Source organism: Motacilla alba, chromosome 3, assembly GCF_015832195.1.
Source record: "Motacilla alba alba isolate MOTALB_02 chromosome 3, Motacilla_alba_V1.0_pri, whole genome shotgun sequence".
Lineage (NCBI taxonomy): Eukaryota > Metazoa > Chordata > Aves > Passeriformes > Motacillidae > Motacilla > Motacilla alba.
In genome coordinates, this window is record NC_052018.1 from 99,097,728 (window position 1) to 99,117,253 (window position 19,526).

The following is a 19,526-nucleotide window of genomic DNA, read 5'->3' on the forward strand; positions in this document are numbered from 1 at the left end:
GTCATCTTTTGAAAAGCGATCAAAATCAAAGGTTTTCATATTACCACAGCACTGATAAATGAGAATTTATGTTGCTGTGATGGAACTACACATGAAAAGATTCCCCTGGTCGTGCTTCTTGACCTGTTTTAGAAACAAGAAATAAAGGCACCTATTTAATGGAACTACGTTATTTTTGCAGTTAAAGAGGTTAAAGATCTCATAAAAAGTTTAGACTGTCTTTGCTTCAGTCCTATCTTGTTAATGATTTTATTTCTTAAACCAGCTCCAGCACAGTTTTCAATTTCAGTCAGATACTTTGATGCTACAGGAATGATTCTAGCATTTAATTCTCTGGCAATGATTACAATGTAAGAAATAATGAGCAAAATATTGGGGTGGGGGGACAGCGAATTACATGACATAATTGCTTGAGAACAAAATGCCATGAAGATAAACCATGACAAATTGCTGTCAGAGATTTGGGCAAGATTTGCCGTTCAACCTAATGGGAGAGACATTACTAGGAGGATAGGAAGAATGGCCCCTTAGACACACTTAGAGCAGTCCCAGAGCTGCTGTAATCTGGAGCCACTTTGCACAGCCAGCAGCAGATGCAGTTTGGTGGCCCAGAGTGCCAGAAGTCATCCAGTTCTCGGCTACGTCCCCACCTATGGGACTGCACTAGAAAAAAGGAACACAAAATAGCTACACTGGACTGCTATTGTTTGTGCCAAATCTATTCCCACATGCTGGTTAATCTGACTTTGATATTGCTACTTTCAGAAGCTGAGCCCACATTGAGACCACTGTTGTGTTGTGTAACTGATAATCTGCCCTCATAAGGTGGCTTTTTCCTGCTATATAAGCTGTGCAATTTCCCTGAAATCTTGGGGGCTTTGGGCACACACTGAGTGCAGAAACAATGCAAATATATCATATTCTTGGACAAACCTCTCAAAAATTAGTTCTTAGCAACATATCTCCATCCTTGAGCAGCTGTTGTAAGCTTTCCCAGGTCATCTATTTCTCCCTCTCCATCAACTCTACCTAGTCACTAATAGCATCTTCTTTTAGAGTGACACTCAAAAAAATCTCTAATTTGAGGTCCTGATCAAGAACTGAATTTAGGATTTTTTTTTTCTTTGAAGTTTTTACAGATCAATTCATGTCTCATCTCTCTACCAAGACACTTTTTCTCCATTCATCTTCAGTCTTCTTGAGCCCCACTATTACTCTTCCCTTTACTGTATGTGGACCACCTGGCAATATTCTGTTGTGAACTCAGCTCATCAGATCAGAGTTTTCTCTCACTCCCTCAGAGTTTTTTCTGACTTTTCTCCCATTTCCATCCAGTGCCCTGCAGGAAGAGCTAACTGAATAGTCAGACAGCCCTAGGCTTCCTGTCTTTAAATGCAGATCTGCCTTTTATGGTTCTTCAGAACCCAAGAGCCTTTGAAGGAAAGAGCACCAAAAGGAAAATTTAGAAAAAAGTCAGCAATAGTCATTTGTCCAATAAACGGATGCAGTGTCTTGGAGGTGCACCTCTCATGCCTTAATAATGTAGAATTTATGTGTCCTACATGCTCATCTGGGCTTCCTCTGGAGTTAGGATAAAGACATGGGCACCCAAAGGATAAGTAATTCCATTGAAGGGAGATATCTCAGATAAGCGTGAAGAGTCAAACGTCAGTGCCTATCCCTATCAATTAACTACAAAAGGAGCCTACCTAATTAGCTTAAATTAGCCATGTAAAGGTAAGCTGTTTGAAGATAAATGGAATGATTTGCACTGTAAATGTCTAGCTCCTGTATCACATTATTACTGGCCAGTTAACAGAAAGATCTTAGATGCTCAGATAGTTTCTGTAATAGAATGAGAGAGGCACATAGACTAAAAAAGATATATCAAGAAAGTTTTACAAAAAGATACAAAAAGCAGGCAGGCAAGTAGAACTCTTTAAAAAATCTCCTTTTTACCAGTTGGCCAAGATCAGAGAGAATGGGGGTGTTTCTTGGTTTACACTGGTAAGTGTTGAAGTATCAAATAGAGATAGATAAATAGTAATATATGACCAACACTAGGTAAAATTAATTCAGAATTTCTAATGCTAGTAAAGGATAAAACATCTGAAATACTGTGGTGTGTAACCTCTCATTTAGAATGACCTTAACACCTGAGGACAAAACCAGGGAAAATATTAAGTTAGTTTTCAAAATGATCTGGAGAGACCTTGGAGAACTATGCCCTGTAAGTCCAGCCTCTGTACCAGTGAAATTAGTAGAAACTATGTTTTAAAAATGTGTGGACATACAGACAAATAACATATTGGGGGAGAATCAGCAGGATTTCTGTAAAGGCAAGTCACATTTCAAAACTCAAATTCTTTGATGTCAGCAATCATGTGAGTAATGGCTATCCAGTTGCTACTGATGAAAGTTTGACCATTGAAGACCTTTTTGGAAGGTCTCTCACCAATACGTCTTAAAGAAACTAAGCTGCAACAGGATTAGAGGAAAGCTTCCCTTTCATAGATAAGTAATTAATTAAAAGGTAAGAAAGAGAGTAAGAGTAAATGGTCAGTTGGCATGGAGGTCACCAGTGGAAATTATAAGTATAGCAGATCTGTTCTTGTAAGTAACCTGGCAAAGGAGCAGACAGTGAGCTGCCAGCATTTGCTAATGCCACTAAATTATTGACACTAGTAAAGATAGGACATGCTGTGAAGAGCAGCAAAAGGGCTTCACAGTATGCACTGACATAGTGTCAAAATTGAAGGTAAAATTAAATGTAAATAAATTCAAAGTGAAGCGCTTTGTACACAGTAGTGTGTGACTCCAAACTTCATGTGTAACCTGATGCAATCTGAGCTCAACATTATTCTGGAAGAAGAATTTGGTCCTATTACTCTACATCTATAAAATATTTCAGGGCTCAGCTGAAGTACAAAAAGCACATTGCAAACTAGGAATTCTTAGAAAATAACTAGACAAGAAAACAGTGAACTTCAGTACATGTGAATTTTATGTGTAGTTTTGGAGTCCCACAATCTGTAAAAGGATATAGTAGAACTCAAAAAGGTTTAGGAAGGGCAGCCAGAATGATTAAAGGCATGAAACAGCTTTAGTGAAAGGAATGGCTAAATGGACTAGAACTCCTTGACCTAAAGAGGAGCAGCAGAGATAGAGATCTATTAAATTGTGAGTGTTAGGGAGAAAGAGCACAGTAAATGACTGCTCACTGCTTCTTCTAATACAAAAATAGAGGTCATCAAGCAAAGCTAACACGTGGCCATTTCAAAATATAGTGATTCTTCACATAACATATAATTAAAATATGAACCTCCTTACCACAGGATGTTGTGGATGATAAAATTGTATGTGAGTTCAAAGGCAAGGTTCAGAGACGAGGAATTCACTGAGGAACACCAGCCTGGAAACCACCTCTGGCTCAGCAAATCCCTGAACCACAAATCGTTGGAGACTGGGAGACTACTTAGGGAAGTATCACCATAGGCTTGCCTTGTTCTAATATTCTCTCCCAGCTTATGGTAAGGGATTAGGTCAGGAGTGCCTTCAGTCTCAGCAAAAGGCTGTTTCTCTGTTTTATGTTCTGGACATGATGCTGTGCAGAAAAAGCACATCAGACTCAATAGTTTTCCATTTGCTCCCTCAAAAAATGTGCCAAAATTCATACAAAGTTCCAGACAATATATTGTCTGTCTCTTCCGTGGCTGTATTTGCTGCAGTGGAGCTGTTATGTGTGGGAATTGCATGAGCATTACCACTGCATTACTTTATTATAAAGAAATAATTTGGTTGTTGACAAACATAGATGGAAAAGGTAAATATACTTTAATGGACCCATAATTCAGCAAGTAATTCAATATTTGGCCTTTCACCATGATTCTGTAAGTAGATATTTATCTTTAGGCAGCCAGCTTTAGAAAATATTGAGCTAATATGTTTTCTCCAAGAAGTCTTAGCACTAAAAAAGCACATCTTATCCAATGTCAGGCATGAGGGAGAATTGGCCCTGTACCTCATAGAAAACCAACGAGGAAAAGGGCCTGTTCATCTTAACTTTAATACCAAATTTCCATCTGCTGCAGCTCGAAATTGCAGAGATATCACATGTACACAATAGGGATTTATTATAAAGGCAGCAACTCATCCTTAACCACAGCAATGATACTGGGCCTCTGTTATATAGCTGTCTTTAGTGTGTAGACATGCTGATATGTTTGCGCAATAAAATCCAGCTTTCAAGACATACTGTTAAGTTTACATGATCACCAGAGTGAGAGGGATAAAGCTGGAAAAGAAGAAAAGCAGAAGCGAATTAATGCAATAAAGGCTAGGATTTAACAGACAGGGTTGAGTAAAATAAATGTGAAACAACAGGTGTCACTGACTCTTATCAGCATTTTTAATTAACACCTGTTTTTAGCCCAGAGTACTTTGGAAGAGTATGTTGGAGTGTGTCTGTATTTAAAGATAAAGATACGCTGTTGAGAAGTTACTAAGTAGTGAGAGGTTGGAGGAATGAAGAGGTTTGGGGGTGGGGGAAGCCTCTGTTTGCTGGGTGGATGTTGGTTGCAGCTTAGAGAAACCTGAAGGAAAGCCATGATGATAAAATTGCAAGGTAGGGAAATTCTGCTATGGCAACAAAATATATGTTCTCTTGAAGGAAAATGAGTATGAAAAGGAAATAAGAAGTGTAGGAAATTGAAAGGAAGTACAGATTACAATGAAAGACAGGATCTAGTTTTAAAAGATACAAATTGCAATAGTTTCAATTTATGTAATAATATTTTATGATAGTAATAAATTTCTGTTATCCAGACTTTTATGGCACCTGCTCTGGAAAATTTTGGAGCACTTGTCAGATGTGAAAGAATTCTCATTCACAGTAGGAAGGGGATGCAGTCATACTTTTCAGTGGCCCATCCTACAAGAACCCAAGCCAACGTGAATGACCAGCGTCACATGGGAAGTGTGTGGCATAAATGTTCATAGAATCAAGATCTTTAAACAAATGTTTCTTCAATGTAGGTATGATGCTGGTTTATAATTAATTTGAGCAAAGTTCAACATATAAGTGACATATCTTTCTTTATAACTAGACCCCCTGCTTTTTCTAGAATATTTCATGTATCTTAACTGTTTCTTGCTAAGTATGTATTTTAAAGGTTTAAATGATCCCTTATTATTAAACTACTTCATTCAAAAAATAACTTGGTTTACTTGAAAAACTGACTCAAAATTCTGTCCTTAGAAGAAGTGTGTAAGGCAGAGTCACCTGAACTATTTCACTCAAAAATACATACTGCTTTCCTATAGCAGAATATCATCCTAGAAGATAGGAATCACATACAAAGATCATTAACTTTTTTAATGGTTGGTTTGGGAACAACCTCAAGATTCAGAACTAGTTAAAGCCCTCAAGGGCTTTCTCTGGACCATAGAGTCATTCTGTCTGGCTCCCCTTATTAGCTTTCTCTTTCTTCCTATTTTTTTATTTTGGTTTGATTGTTGCTTTCTTGCTTCAAACCAGAGGGGACCCTTTGATGTGAAGGGCATTCAGTTCTATGCCCAACAATCTATAAAATTATGGATGGACTTCCTTTACGTCAGAGATATGTAACTTGACAATATCTTTCAAGTGACTGAAATTTTGGGTGCCTTGAGATACTTGTATTTTTGTATTTGTATACTGTATTTTCTCACAGTTATTCTCTGACTTACCTGAGACCTATTTGTGTACGACCTTTGAAAAGTTCCATTCCATAAGGAATTTCTTTTTAAACAAGTCACTCGGGCCACAAATCCAGCACTTCACTTAACATGCCCATATTTAGGGCCCATGGAAAATTATAGGTCATAAACCCATGCATTAATGCTTTGCTAAGTCTGGGCCTGAAGGGATGTATAGATTATGCCTGGACAACCTTTAGAGCTCCTACATCTAAAATACAATTTAGGATACAATTTAAGAGATTATCCCCTTGACTCCACACACATAGACCCAGTGGCTGTTTTTCCATTAGCCTTTGGTGTGCTCTGCAGCATTTTCTCTTCGTCGGTATCTTAGAAGGTAACGAGGCTGTGAACCCTCCTCAGAGGTTTGTGTGTCCTGTTCAAAGGAGCTCATAACCTAAAAGCATAGTGGCATAACAGCTGCAGGTTGGCAAAATAATACTGCTGGCATCTCAGAGGGTGGAGCTTTCCAATGCATCCATTGATCCTTCTAACCACTCTCCTACTAACTTCCAGAATCATTGGGGAATCTCAGCCAATTTAACAGAGGGTAGAAGTCTCAGAAATAAGCAAATGCCTGCAAGTTTTGTGAAAATCAGCAACCAGTTGGGGTTAAATAGAATGCAGGAGGTTATCTGTGTCCCAAAAAGCTACAGTGAAAGTTCAGCAGATAGAAGCTCTGCCAATCAAGACATGTGCCGCGGAACACCGAGCATGGTCCACATGGCCTCTTGTTCAAACCTTGGTTGGGAGGGGGCTGTGGATGCCCTGCTGGGAAAAGGACAGTGTTGTCTCTAGGATGTTCTGGCAGGGTACAGGACATGTATGTTCCTCTGGGAACAGGAAGAGTTACTGTGCTGAGCCTGTGTAGGAGGAAGCACAAAATAAGTTCTTTGGAGAGTTCCTGGTCTTCAGGCTGCATTCAGTTTTCTACAACCACCTTATTTAAAATAGGGCGTCCTACTGAACTCATTAGGGTAAAATCATTTTGGGTTTTGGTTGACTTTTACTTAAAGTGAGTTTCTTTGGTTGTTTATCTGGGTTTTTTTAAAGAAATGTGAGATCTTGATGTATTTATTCCTCTCCAGGAACTCTTAAGTACCACTTTTTCAGCATTCAATATAAAATGCAGGATATAAACCTTTGACTAATACTATACGTTATATACAATGGATTACACAGCAATCTAAGTCTTCAGAATTTACTGAAAATTTACATTAAAGTATCTCATTGGAGCTCAATAGAATTTCAGGGTTGTCATTTTAAGGACCATTACGCATGAGAATTTTTCCTGTAAAATGTATAAGTCCTTTTAGCCCTGGTTTTGTAAATAGGCTCTGAAGCTGACATACAGCTACATGCCTAAATCAGTGGTGTTGTGTTCAACAGTTGGTGAAAAACTAATCTGTTCCCATTTAAATCAACCACTTAGCAACCCAGCCACGCAATTTTTAGGTTCTTTAACCTGATAATCTCTAATTATTCTGGCTTGGAATTCCAACAGAATGGGGTTCAGAGTCATTTTGCAGATGTTATTCTTTTTTGAATATTGTCTAATTTAAAAGGAAAATATTTCAGATAATAACAACATATTTTGAGGGGGAAAAAAGCATGAAAACCATTTCTGTTCCAAAAATTGCTGATATGAGAATTTATGAGGAAACAGCTCCTTTTATGAATAATTATTATTATTGTGTTTAAGAAATGGGCAAGATGCCTAGAAATTGAATGAAAGAATGAGCTATTAAATTGAAATATTAAATGAAATAACTGAATTAAAAGTGATCATGTAAACCCAGCAGTAAATGTTGGGAGCTGTAGCTGATTGAACATATTTTCATCATCTGTTTTGTATGCTTAAATACAATTGCTTGATGTAAGGAAACACTTGATTGATATTCTGAATACTTTAAAATCTGCATATGCATCATGGAATACTGAACAATTAAAACTTAATTTCAGTGTAGTTTGATTACATGTAAATTATTTCAATATTCATTTTTTCCTGTTCTGTTTGCTCAGTGCATATTTAATATCCACTTTTTGAATGCATATCACTCTTGATTGGACTGTGAGATGAGGAGGACTCTGAAATTTCTTCCATTTAAAAGGATTGCCTTATAAATATTATTTGTGCCACAGCTCTTCCCCTGCAGATTATTTTCTAAATGTTGTGTACTCTTATTGAAGACAAGGAAAAAGCTGCTGCAGCCCTCCTTTATCAGCCCAGCACAAGGAATATGCTTACATGGTCGATGAGCATGTCTAAGAAGGCTTGTTGGTTGTAACTAGTCCCTAAAGAAATGTTTCCATCTTTTCTGCACTATATTGCTTGCCTGCATGAGCTCCCTCTCCCTTCCCTTCCTCCTTCCTCCACGTGATTTTTATTTTATTTTCCTGGTTCTTGGAGGTCTTACAAGACACTTGAATATTATGGTTAAATATTACAAGTGTTTTCAATTTGACAATTTTCAGTCTGAAAAATGTATCTCTACCTCTAAGTGACCACATTCAATTTAGGAGTTGTGGGATACAGATTAAAACATTTTGCCTTTTTACATATTTTTTTACATTTTCTAAAAACCAAAGAGACTTCTTGTCCCTTCTCTGCAGGCTGCAATCCATACACATTTTTTTGATCAACAGTGTTTCAAATTACTGTATTTCTGAACATCCAACAGAAGGAAATCCCAGGCATTTGATTCCCTTATTATTTATGCCAGTGAACAGAATAGCCTTTCGGAAGTTACAGATAACATTATATTTTTTATTACTTATTTATTTTATTTTATTTTGTTTTAAAATTATTTCCCAGCATCTTTTAGTTAAGTCATATTCCCAAAATACAGGCAGGCAGCAGGTTTGTCACTTCACCATGGTAGGCAAGTCTGGATTCCTCTCTGCCGTGACCATTTTTGACCTCCATGCCTATTGTTATATTAGTCCCATTTCCCCTTGATTTCCTTGCCCATACTAACAGAAATTTTTTATACTTTTTCAGTATACATACAGAAATGCATATAATAACAGTATTCTTTACTTATGTGAGAATTTGAAGTTAATATTGTATCTACTAAATGGCTTGCAGGGAAATGTTTTCCTATGTGTCCTACATAGTTAATTGCAGTTTCAGAGTTCTAATCTTGAAGGTCATATTTCTATTGCCTGTCATTTTGACCAAACAAGCGGCTGAACTTCATGGTTTGCAGGTGGATTTCCTTATCTCTCTTTTTCAAGAGACATATAAGTCTTGATTGCTGGAGTTATTGTGAACCAAGCAATAAGAGGCAAGGAGGAGGAGGGAGTGGGAAGACACTATTCAACACCAGAGCCCTGGAGATTCCATTTTAGAGAGAAAATATTGTACCTGGTGACTGTAGCACGAGAACAAAAGGGGGAAGGTTTTACTTGGGGGGTATTTTGTCTGAGGAGCTGATAAACTGTTAAGTGAGTGTGCTAACAACAGTAAGAGATCTTCCTAGGATAAAGTATGCTTATAAAACAGACATTATTAGCTTGAGGTTGGTCTCATGCTATATAGACCTCTCTCTAATGGTTTCTGTACATTAAAATCCACGAAACTTTCATAACAAAGGGTTTCAGAATGACAGTTATCTTCTTGTAAAGTTAGGTTAAAAAATGCTGGATGTTCCTGACTGATTTCATACTGCTGGCCTAAGTAAAGCAAAAAAAAAACTTGTCACTCTTCTTTGTAACATCTGCCTTCTTTTAAAGCAATTCAATTTATAATAATTTATGAAGTAACTGTGGTTGTTATTTGCAACACTCTTGGTTTGTGAAGAGCATCTCTTAGTTTTTTTTTCCCCTTTTTTTTTTCCTTAGTACAGATCTGAAAATTATGAGTTAACATCAAACTTTTATGAATAGGGGCCATAATGAGACTGAAGTATGTATGTTGATTAAAGGAAAAATAATTGAAATCTTTGTGAAACTGCAAAGAAGTTACAGCTTAAGGCCATGATTCTGTTCTGCAAATCAATCAAATGAGAAAGTTATTTTCTATTTTTTGGTTGCAGGCATTTTTTCCTTGGCTAAAGCAAATGTCATTCAAATAGTCTATGTAGTGATAACTTTGGAAATACAAAATAATGATACAGACATTCCTTTTAGCCAGTCACATTGCTGGTTTCTGTTCAGTTTCCAATTTCCTCTCTAAGTACTGTGTATTTAATCCATAATGGAAAAAAAATATGCCAGGAAAAAATATAAACATGAGAGCTGTTCAAGATACACATATTTTAACATTTATCTATTTTTCTTGATTAAAGTATAGCTTCAAAAACATCATTGCAAAATCATGTATTTTGATGAATAATCTGTCATAGTTGAAAACTTCAGATACGCAGACAGGCATGAGAAAGTGGGGGTGCACTGCCTGTTCCCTGGCGATCAAGAGGTTAACTTTAATTTATCTCTTCCCCCTCCCTTAAACTGGTTCTGTGAGGAGGGCTGCAAATTAGTACTTGGAAGGCACAGCAGGGAGATTAGCTTTAGGGAGGGAAGGCTCCCCACTCCAGCTCTTAGGAACCTCACCTGGAGAGTGCATTTCCTTTTCTACTTAAGCTAACATATTATGCCTTCTTGTCACGAATGTTATTCCTTGAGGAAAAGTCCTCTCTGGTTCTATCTTGCAATCTGATGAATCATTCCAAGTGTGTGGTAGAAGAGAGGAGAGCGATAAGGCTGTAACAGGAGGGAGCCAGGAAACCGCTGAGTCTGTGGCCGGGAACAGGAATCCTGGTGTGGTGCATCATATGGGATTACTTTACCCAGCCAAGGGAAGGAGGATTCCCATCTTTCCTCTTGTTCACGCTGGCCTGAGGAGGAGCTGCAGCACTGTCCACTGTTTCTTATGACACCACCAAGGTACAGAGCTGTACAAATTCTGGCATCCATGTGATGCTGTCTGACAATATTCATTTGACAAACACAGCCTACACCTTTCTAACCCTGAGAAATCACAATTGCTTTTTTCCCCCACTGGGGCAAAGAAGTCATCTCCTTCCAAACCTCAAGTGTCTACAACTGATCCATTGTTGAAATTGTTAATAGGTGGAAAGGGAAATTTACCCACTTTGTAATGGGACAAATACAAAATCGTCCTATATGGAATCAATCTTCTACCTCCCAGCTGAAATAAAATTGGGGTATTTGCATTTCTAAAACTAATCACCACACCAATTTTTGTAGCTAATTTTAAACAGTTAAAAATGTGCAATAGAGGAAAATGTGTACAGATAAAATCACTTTCTCGTGATACAATGTCACATAATGGTTATCTATGCCTAGTAGAAGAGAGACATTAGCCCAATGCAGAATTTTGCATTGGGATTAGCATTTGCCAGTGCAATGTTGATTCAACCAGATCTGATGGGACTCAACACCAAACCACTTGGTGAAGGTTTTAAACAATGAAGAAGGTTAAGGGTAGTCACTGTCCTATCTCACCAGTTCTGCAATCTGAGTATGAGGCTATCAGGTTTCCCCAGTAGCATCCTCAGAAAGCTTCTGAAGGATGGCTCATGTCCTCCTGCTTCTGTGGAATTCCTGAGGGTTGCACACAGGAGGATATACACGCCCTTGTCCAGTCCCTCCACCCCACATGGATGGGATTTTTTTTATTTGCTGTAACTGCCAGGAGATGGTGTGTGGTGTCTGGGTAGGACAAAGGGGTCGGTCTGTCACCACAAATGGCAGGAGCTGTTGTTCAGCAAGGTCTCAACCTGCCAAAGTAATGGTCCTCAAAGGTGAAGTTCCACATTCATACTGCTCCCTTCCTGCTCTACTGCATCTGTAGGTGATGCTCAGGTGGTGTCTTCTAGAGCATATCTAGAGGTAATTTTTGCTTGTGATTTTGCTCTTTTACCTCTTATTTTGCTTCATTGATGCAATCTTTTTCACTGCAGGATCTCAGAAAACTCTCAGGAGTCTGTGCTAATACTGGGCTAAGGTAGTTGTGAGACAAAACAGTATCACCCCCTACCTCTTTTAGTCCCTGAGGATTCATGACTCAAGTGGATTAGCATCTTCTGAGAGCTGTATCAAGGGGTCTGCAAGGACAAAACTCAGTGTGAACTTCTACAGGGACCTCTGAAGTAATGTGAAATTTGGGATTAGTATTTTCTGTAGAGGATTTGAGGTTCCTACCAGCATTGCCGGGGATACTGTTTATCTGTGTTGTGATTGCTATCTTTGTAAAGGATGGATTTGTTAGGACGTTCAGCTCCCTTCAGATTCAACCAGCTGTGATGGCACTCAACACTGAACCACTTGGTGAAGGTTTTAAACAATGAAGGTGGTTAAGGGTAGTCATTGTCCTACCTCACAGTTCTGCAAGCTGATATGAGCCTATCAGGTTTCCCCAGTAAAGCTTTGGCATCACTTTTGGCGAGCATTGAAGGACTTTGTCCATTAGCAAAATCTGATGCAGCTCTTAAGTTAACCTCTGCAAGCAATGTGTTTCCTTTTTCTTTCAGGTATCAGAGGTTTGAAAAAGCATTTCTGCTTGCTGTTGACATCGGTGCTCGGGACCTGTTCATGGTGAGTTGTTTCTGAAGGCAGAGGCTGTTGGAGAATATTACTTGTCGGCTTTTGCACACATTGAAACAGTTCCAGGTCATTTGCAGTCTTGGACACATACTGAAGACAGAACTGTTCTACCTTTGCCATCATGAAACTCATCAGTAGGAACTGAGTATCTTCAGAGTCACTGACATTTTCCCCAGTGGGGCCTACAGGCTACTCTTAATTTTCCAGGAATTATTGCACGTGTTTTTAAACTTTCCCTTTCTTCATCTGACCTGATGTGGGTGAATGTCATCTTTCACTCTAATAAGCTTATACATATCTAATCTGTTCCTTTAAGTCCAGCTGCTGAGTCCTGGACACAAGAGCTGTCCATGTCCTGGGGATCCTGAATGCTCTTAGTTTGTCGCTTGGGGTTTTGTGAAAAGTGACAAATTATGAACGCTTCTGCTGGTACTTTTAAAACGACAAAGCTCAGCAGCATCAACACAAGGGTTTTAACATTTCATGCACACTCTGCCTCCTCCCATTTAATTAGCTACAAAAGTAAAATTAACCAGCTCTTAAAAGGTCCTCTGTGTGAGCACTGCAGGAGGTTCTTGTTTTATAAGATCTTGCACCACAATGTCACAGTGAGGTCAGATGGACAAAGCCAGTCGTGCTCTCCTAGTCTCTCAGCATGTTGCTGCTCCACAGCTGATTTCATTGTTTTCAAAGAAACAATAGGAAAGGGCTTGTTGAAAAAAAGGCCCTTTGAACGATTCGTTTGCTTGACTCTTTTGCATAATGAAGACATTCTGTTGTTTAAATTAAGCTTTGACACTAGATGTTAATATCATTTATCCCATTAAGTCACTTGCCCTGCTAGTTTGATCTTGATATTTAAATTGTATGTTAAATTACACAATTAAATCCTGCTTTTAGGGGTTATGAAAATTCCCTTCTAATTATATAAAAAGTTGTGTGAACCTTTTGATGTTTTTTTCACGGCTCTAATCATCTGGCTTGTTCCATCTAATTAGAAAGATGTGAATACTGCGATAAACTTTCCTAAGTATGCATCAAAAGAATGTGATGGAAATGTCAGACTTTTAGGAAATTCATTACATGTTCTATGTTTACTCCTTCTAATTTTCTGTCTTTTTAGATCATCTCTTTCCTTTTCTCTCTTTATTGACTGTAACCTCTTCAATACAAATTTTATACCTAATCATGCTAAGTACTGCTGCAGCCACATATAAGATTCAGACTGTAGTATGTCTGGAACAGATTAAAGCTTTTTGTCAAGGGCTCTTCCAGTGTACAGATAATAAATACTCCCTAATTTTAGCCATTCTGACAGGATAAATGTCCCAGCATTTGCATCAAAGGCCCTCTCTCATATGACTGAGAGCATTTTCTATGTGATCTGTTTCTTTTTCCTTCCCTTTGCTGTTGGCAGGATTGAGGGAGCACCTCTGTGCCAGGGTGGGAAACACCAGTGCCGGTGTTGGGTGTTGAGATGGGTGCACAGCTGCTAGCAAGAAGGAGAGACTGTCAGTACCTGGCTCCACAGATGATAGATAACATGTTCTACTCTCACCAAAAAGTCTCTCCAACTTTCTTCAGGAGGAGTTTCACTGTTCACAAAGCAATTAACTCCATCCTTTCCTAATCTTTTCCTTTCCTTTCCTCTCTCAACACCTACTCTTCATTTCCCATCCTACCAATGCCCTTAAACATAAATGTATATTTCTGAAGAGTTCCTCCTTGCTTATGTCATTGTGAGATCAAAACCAGTTCTTTAATGTCCTCGTTCTGCTTGCATTACCTTTGAAATTCCTCATAGTTGCCTCTAAATTATGCTACAAGTAGCACACATCCCTGCCTCCTCTGGGGAAATGTCCTTTTGCTAATTCATCATCTAAGTCAGTCACTAATGAACAAACTTTACAATAAGCTAACAGTGGTACTGCTGCAAGTCCACTAAATACAGGGCTCAAGAAGTTTAAAAATGCATAGGTCATTAAGAGTATTTATTTATGCCATGGTAATTTCTAAGGAATTTGGCTTTATTTTGCTCAATACCATGTGAAAATTAGATAGCCTGTTCCCTGAAACCTTACAGTCCTTCTAGGTATTAGTATAGTTATATTAGTAGAACTAATATAACTGTAATTGCTACTGCTAAGCAAGGGTTGTGCATCCCTCACTTCTTCTTAATACTGAATGATTCCTATATGTTGTTTATGTAGGGCAAAATGCAATTACTAATACACAATTTGATTTTGCATATATTTAAAGCAGTTTTATCCATTTTTAAAACCTCAGATAGCTCTTGGAGTCACATTGCCTTATTCCAAATTAATTTAATGGGATTTCAAGAAGAAATAGTAGTCTAAATAAAGTTGCCTGATGACATAAGCAAAATGAGAAAGATCTGTTCATTAAAGGGGAGCAGAGAAGGAACAAAAAGGAAAGGATAGGAATAGATACAACAGAGGTTGAGGAGGATGCAAACATTGAGTACGCATCACCTGAGACTTCTAAGAAAATGTCCTGTATTGTAGAGAATTTACCCTGAGCATGGATTTCACCAAACAGGGCTCTACAGCATTCCCATTATTTGTTTTGAGACTGCAAAGAAGTTTGAGAGAATGCTGTCTGAGGGCTAATTTCTTTCAAAGAAATGAAAAAGAAAAAACAAAAAAGGCTTACAACTATAACTATTGTGTCACTAGATGATGCCACAGCAAGACACGTACACTGTGTGTCTCTCCCTTAGCTTTATCCTTGTGTCAATTAATATCATTGCCTACAAAGTTTAAAAAAAAAACAACAAAACAACAACAACAACAACCTGAAAAGTACATAATATCAAGAACAACAGCTCCATGTATTGGACAGTGACTGATCCAATCTGTGACAGAAAAGATCAAGCAGTGGAAAGGTTGTTAGCTTGAAATGCTTTTGTAGTGGAGTCCAGCTCTCAGCTGCTGAAAATTCAAAAGGCTATCCCATGTACCAAAGGTAGCAAAAAATGCAAGGAAAAGACTTTAATAAAACTGTCAGATCTTGGATGATACACTGATGAGGAAAATGCATGCTTCGAAGAAATGTTGGAGCGTTGCCCAGAAATATCCTATAGACAAATGCACATCGTGTTTCAAATGACTTCGGCTCACCAATGGCCAGCTCCGTGAGTCACAAAGGTGAGGGGGAAAGGGAAGTAGTCCAAAAAGTAAGCAAACTGTTAAATGATAAAATAGAGTCCTTTCAGCAAGCTCCTGATAAGTAGCTGAAATTTGTTTTTATTGTCACCATTGTGTTTGAGAGAGATGTGATCTTTGGATTTACAGATTCCTAGGTAATTGTGTGAAAAAAAATCCGTCATGAATATTCAGATAATTTAATTCCTTTTTTTTCCTGTCATTCTTTAAAGCACCCTGTAATCTGGTGCTTCTTTTTTTGTCATTTTTCAGTTTTCTGGTTTAATTTACTCAGAGAGTCATAAATTCTTAGAAAAATCCACTTATGCTGGTTTATCTGAATGAGAAACACCTAAATTAGATCTGAAATGGTCTAATTAGGAGATTTCAAATCTGTAATCTTTTCTCTCTAAAGCTGGTTTAGAGATGAGGCAAAGGCAACTTTTTTATTATTCTTCATGACCAGCAACCTGAGGAACAACAAGGCAAGGCACTAACCAACCTACTGCAAACTTTTATTTCTTATAAGGCCCCTGTTAGTTAATGATGGATGTGTAACACCTTTACATTTTTTTTAATCAAACCAGAAAATGGGCAAAACCAGGACCTGAAATAACAGCTGCTTTGATACACAGAGTGCTCTTCACTGACAAAACTTCATAATTTTCTGCAGTTGTTTCCACTTGATCCTAAGTAATAGAGCTTACTATTTGAAATTGCACAGAGGTATACAATACTTCTCATAGTTTAAGCTACAAAAAGACAATCCTTAAACATTGTCATAATGTGTTTTAAATAAGTCTGCCTGTACATCCAAATCTCTGTAAGTTCAGACTTGTCCAAGAGCCCTTGGGTCTTCTATTGTTATCTAAATAAGGCGACAGTATCTGCTGTTTCATCTTCATAGAAATCATACCTTGCTGTTCAGGCCTTTTTCTCCTGACAACCAAGTTAGACCTACAAAGAGAGGAAATACAGAGTTCACCATAAGTTCATAACCCATTACTCTGCTCCAAGACATTTGCACATTTTTTTAGGCACACCTGTGTTTGTGATGAGAAGAGACTGCTGTCTCCTGCAGACTCTGCAGATCCTGCAAGTCACTTCCAGGCTTTCCTGTGTAATCATCTCAGTTTCTCTAAGATTTTCAGTTTTGTTTTAAAGTTCTTGTTCTTGTTCGTGTTGTTAAATGAGTGGTTACTGAAAGCAGCATGTCCTTCTCCTAACACTATTACTCTCACTTTTTTCATCTAAACATGTCTTTCTAGAGTAAAGTCGCTTTTCCTGTAGGAGTTTCTATCATATTGATGCCGGTGGCAGTAAACTCGCATCAAGAAGAATGGTTTCACCTGAGATCTTCCTCTTTAGGGGGAACATAGTTTCTTTTATGGCATGCAGAGGTCAATATTTCCAGCAAACCCTCCTTTTTCCTTTTAATTCCTGCAAGCAGATGGCTTGCAGAACAAAGGAATAGCTCAAATCTTTGGATGTCAAATGGCACCTTCAGCAAAGTAGTGGGGGAAAAACTTTGCCAACTGTTCTTGGATTTTTCTCACTTTCTGTGTCACAGTTCATGCACAGAGCAGCATGTGTCTGTGATGCCAGATGAGAAGGGGATTAATTATCTCTTGATGATTGGTCAAGAATAAACTTTTACTTTTTGAGGACCAAAACCAAGGGCATTGAGAGTGTAGTTTGTCTGCAGGAATATATTATCACACAAAGAGCTCTGTATGTAGTACAGGTGGTTTTCACCTCAAATATTAATATGCAATAAAAAGCCTTGACTTTTGATAAGGACATGCAGTGATGGGACAAGGGGGAATGGCTTTTAACTGGCAGAGGGCAGGTTTAGGTTGGATATTTGGAAGAAATTCTTTCCTGTGAGGGTGGTGAGGCTCTGGAACAGAAGTCACCCAGAGAAGCTGTGGCTGCCCCATTCCTGGAAGTGCTTAAGGCCAGGTTGAATAGGGCTGGAAGCAACCTGGCCTAGTGGAAGGACAGGTTGTCCCTGCCCAGGGCAGGGAGCTGGAACGAGTTGATCTCCAAGGTCCCTTCCAACCCAAGCCATTCTATAATTCTGTATAATGATAACACCCCTGCTGCAGCCCTCTGAGTTTTTTACTCTAGATAAAAGAGTAGATCCAGAGTATTAGCAACTATTCATGCTAGACAACGTTTGGAAAGCCCTTTGTTGTTCAGGAGTGACTCAGGAGTCATGCCAACCCTGTGGATGTTAAAACCACTGAGCAGCCAGTGTTGCTCTTATTACCTCCAAAATCAGCACAGAGAGGACCATCACCCTCTTATCCACAGAACAGTGAGGGTAATGACCTTCAACAGTGAGTGTATGACAATGTTCAAACAAAAATTAGTCCTTAAAAGATGGAAACCTTCAAATTATAAAATCATTAGATTGGAAAAGACCTCAAAGTTCATCGAGTCCAGCTGTTAACCCATTATTAACAGGCCCACCACTAGTCCATGTCTCTAAACACCACATCTGCATTTAGCATGCTCCAAATAGAAGCTGTTAGCCAGGAGAGTTCCAATACTTCAGATCTGGTTTACACAGAACCACCTCCTATCAACATTCTTTTAATTCAACAGAAGTTATGTTAAAAGTCAACAGATTGGTTTCTTTCATACACTGAGTCAATAGCTTTGCTTTTATCAGTGCCTGATTGGTCAGTGTTTTATTCATTGCTGTATTCAACAGCACAAGTAAGGAAATATATTTGCGTTGGAGGGAATTAAAATGTAATGGTAGGTTCATCAGTTCCATCTGTGTTTGTGATCTAAATAATAAAAGAACCTCTTTCTTTCAAAATCCCTTTTGTTGCTCCTTTGAGATTCATTTTAGATTAATCTTTTTTCTTCTTTATTTCCAAAGGACATCCATTACCTTGCTCTAGATAAGGGTGAATTGGCACTAGCTGAAGTGGCAAAGAGAAAGGCTAATGACATTGATGCGGAATCAATAACTACTGGAATTGGTAAGAATTAATGGTGTCTAAAAAGCCCTTTTGTTTTAATCAATACTTGTCCTGTAGAACATGTTGTTATATTCGTAGAGGGGTTATTGTTTTGATTGCATTGTTTTCTTTGAAAGTGAGACGGGATTTTCATTTGTGACTAAAGAACTGTATTTTTATTCCTAACTAAAGAAGGAGGCTTATAAAAATCACACAGCTTTGCCTTTCAGTACCCGTGTGAGGATAGCTATGAAGCAAAAAGATTTATACTGTGGCTATATAGAAAAGTTCAGGCTATACAAACTGAACTGAGTGCAAGAGGTAAGGGACTGAATCTGAAAATATTTGTTCATATCAACATTTAAGGCCAGGTATGGCAATTTGACTCACCTCTAAATATTTGCTGGTGCACACTGGAGCCCCTTCCAGCATTGATACTTTGGCAGCACTCGAATGGAACATTTACTGATGTGAGCACAGCTTCACATCCTGGCTTTAAAGCAGCAGCTTTGCATGCAGTGGGATTCTTGCCATTCCATAAGGAATATCAATACTATATATCAAAGTTGCAGTGTGACATTAACAGCTGAAACACCGGTGACTTTTCATGCAGAGGACTTCACAACTCATTCACTGTCTGCTTGTGTTTCTTCTGAATTCACATGAAGAGATGCAAGCACATGAGACCATTCTGATTTCATGCCTTATAGCATGAACCAAGAAGAAGGTGTCTCTGTCTAGGGAGCTGACCTCCACTGGAAACAAAGGGAAGAAAACACACAAAGCCTAAAAATGTTTGTATAAAATTTGCACAGTTCTGTTTTTGCTTATTCTACTGCATCATTAGAGGAAAACACTGAGCTTTTGTCCTTATCCCATGCCAAGAAGTAGAATAGGATTAAAGCTCAGAAGGTTTTTTTCGTGAGTCAGTCACAAAACCTTTGAGATCTTGGGTAACATGGGACTCTTTTAGAACTGTACATCTCCCTGTTTACTCAGAGCATACAAGGGAATGCCACTCCAGTACCTAGAAATGCAGAGAGGCCATATATGCATTTATGTGCCTGTTTCTGTAGAT

At 38.4% G+C, this 19,526-nt stretch overlaps 1 protein-coding gene across 30 annotated transcripts in view; it reads left to right on the forward strand.

Annotated features, from left to right (window-relative positions):
* The window catches only part of LOC119698727 (WD repeat containing planar cell polarity effector), a 148,594-nt gene that overhangs the window by 90,727 nt on the left and 38,341 nt on the right, over nt 1–19,526 (forward strand). For 28 of the 30 annotated variants that reach the window (XM_038131096.1, XM_038131099.1, XM_038131080.1 and 25 more), the window contains 2 exons: nt 12,237–12,300; nt 18,367–18,469. In XM_038131096.1, the coding sequence (XP_037987024.1) occupies nt 12,237–12,300; nt 18,367–18,469 (167 nt within the window). Of the gene's footprint in view, nt 1–12,236; nt 12,301–16,741; nt 16,874–18,366; nt 18,470–19,526 lie in introns of those variants that run through there. The other 2 variants (XM_038131105.1, XM_038131106.1) reach the window with 1 other exon arrangement.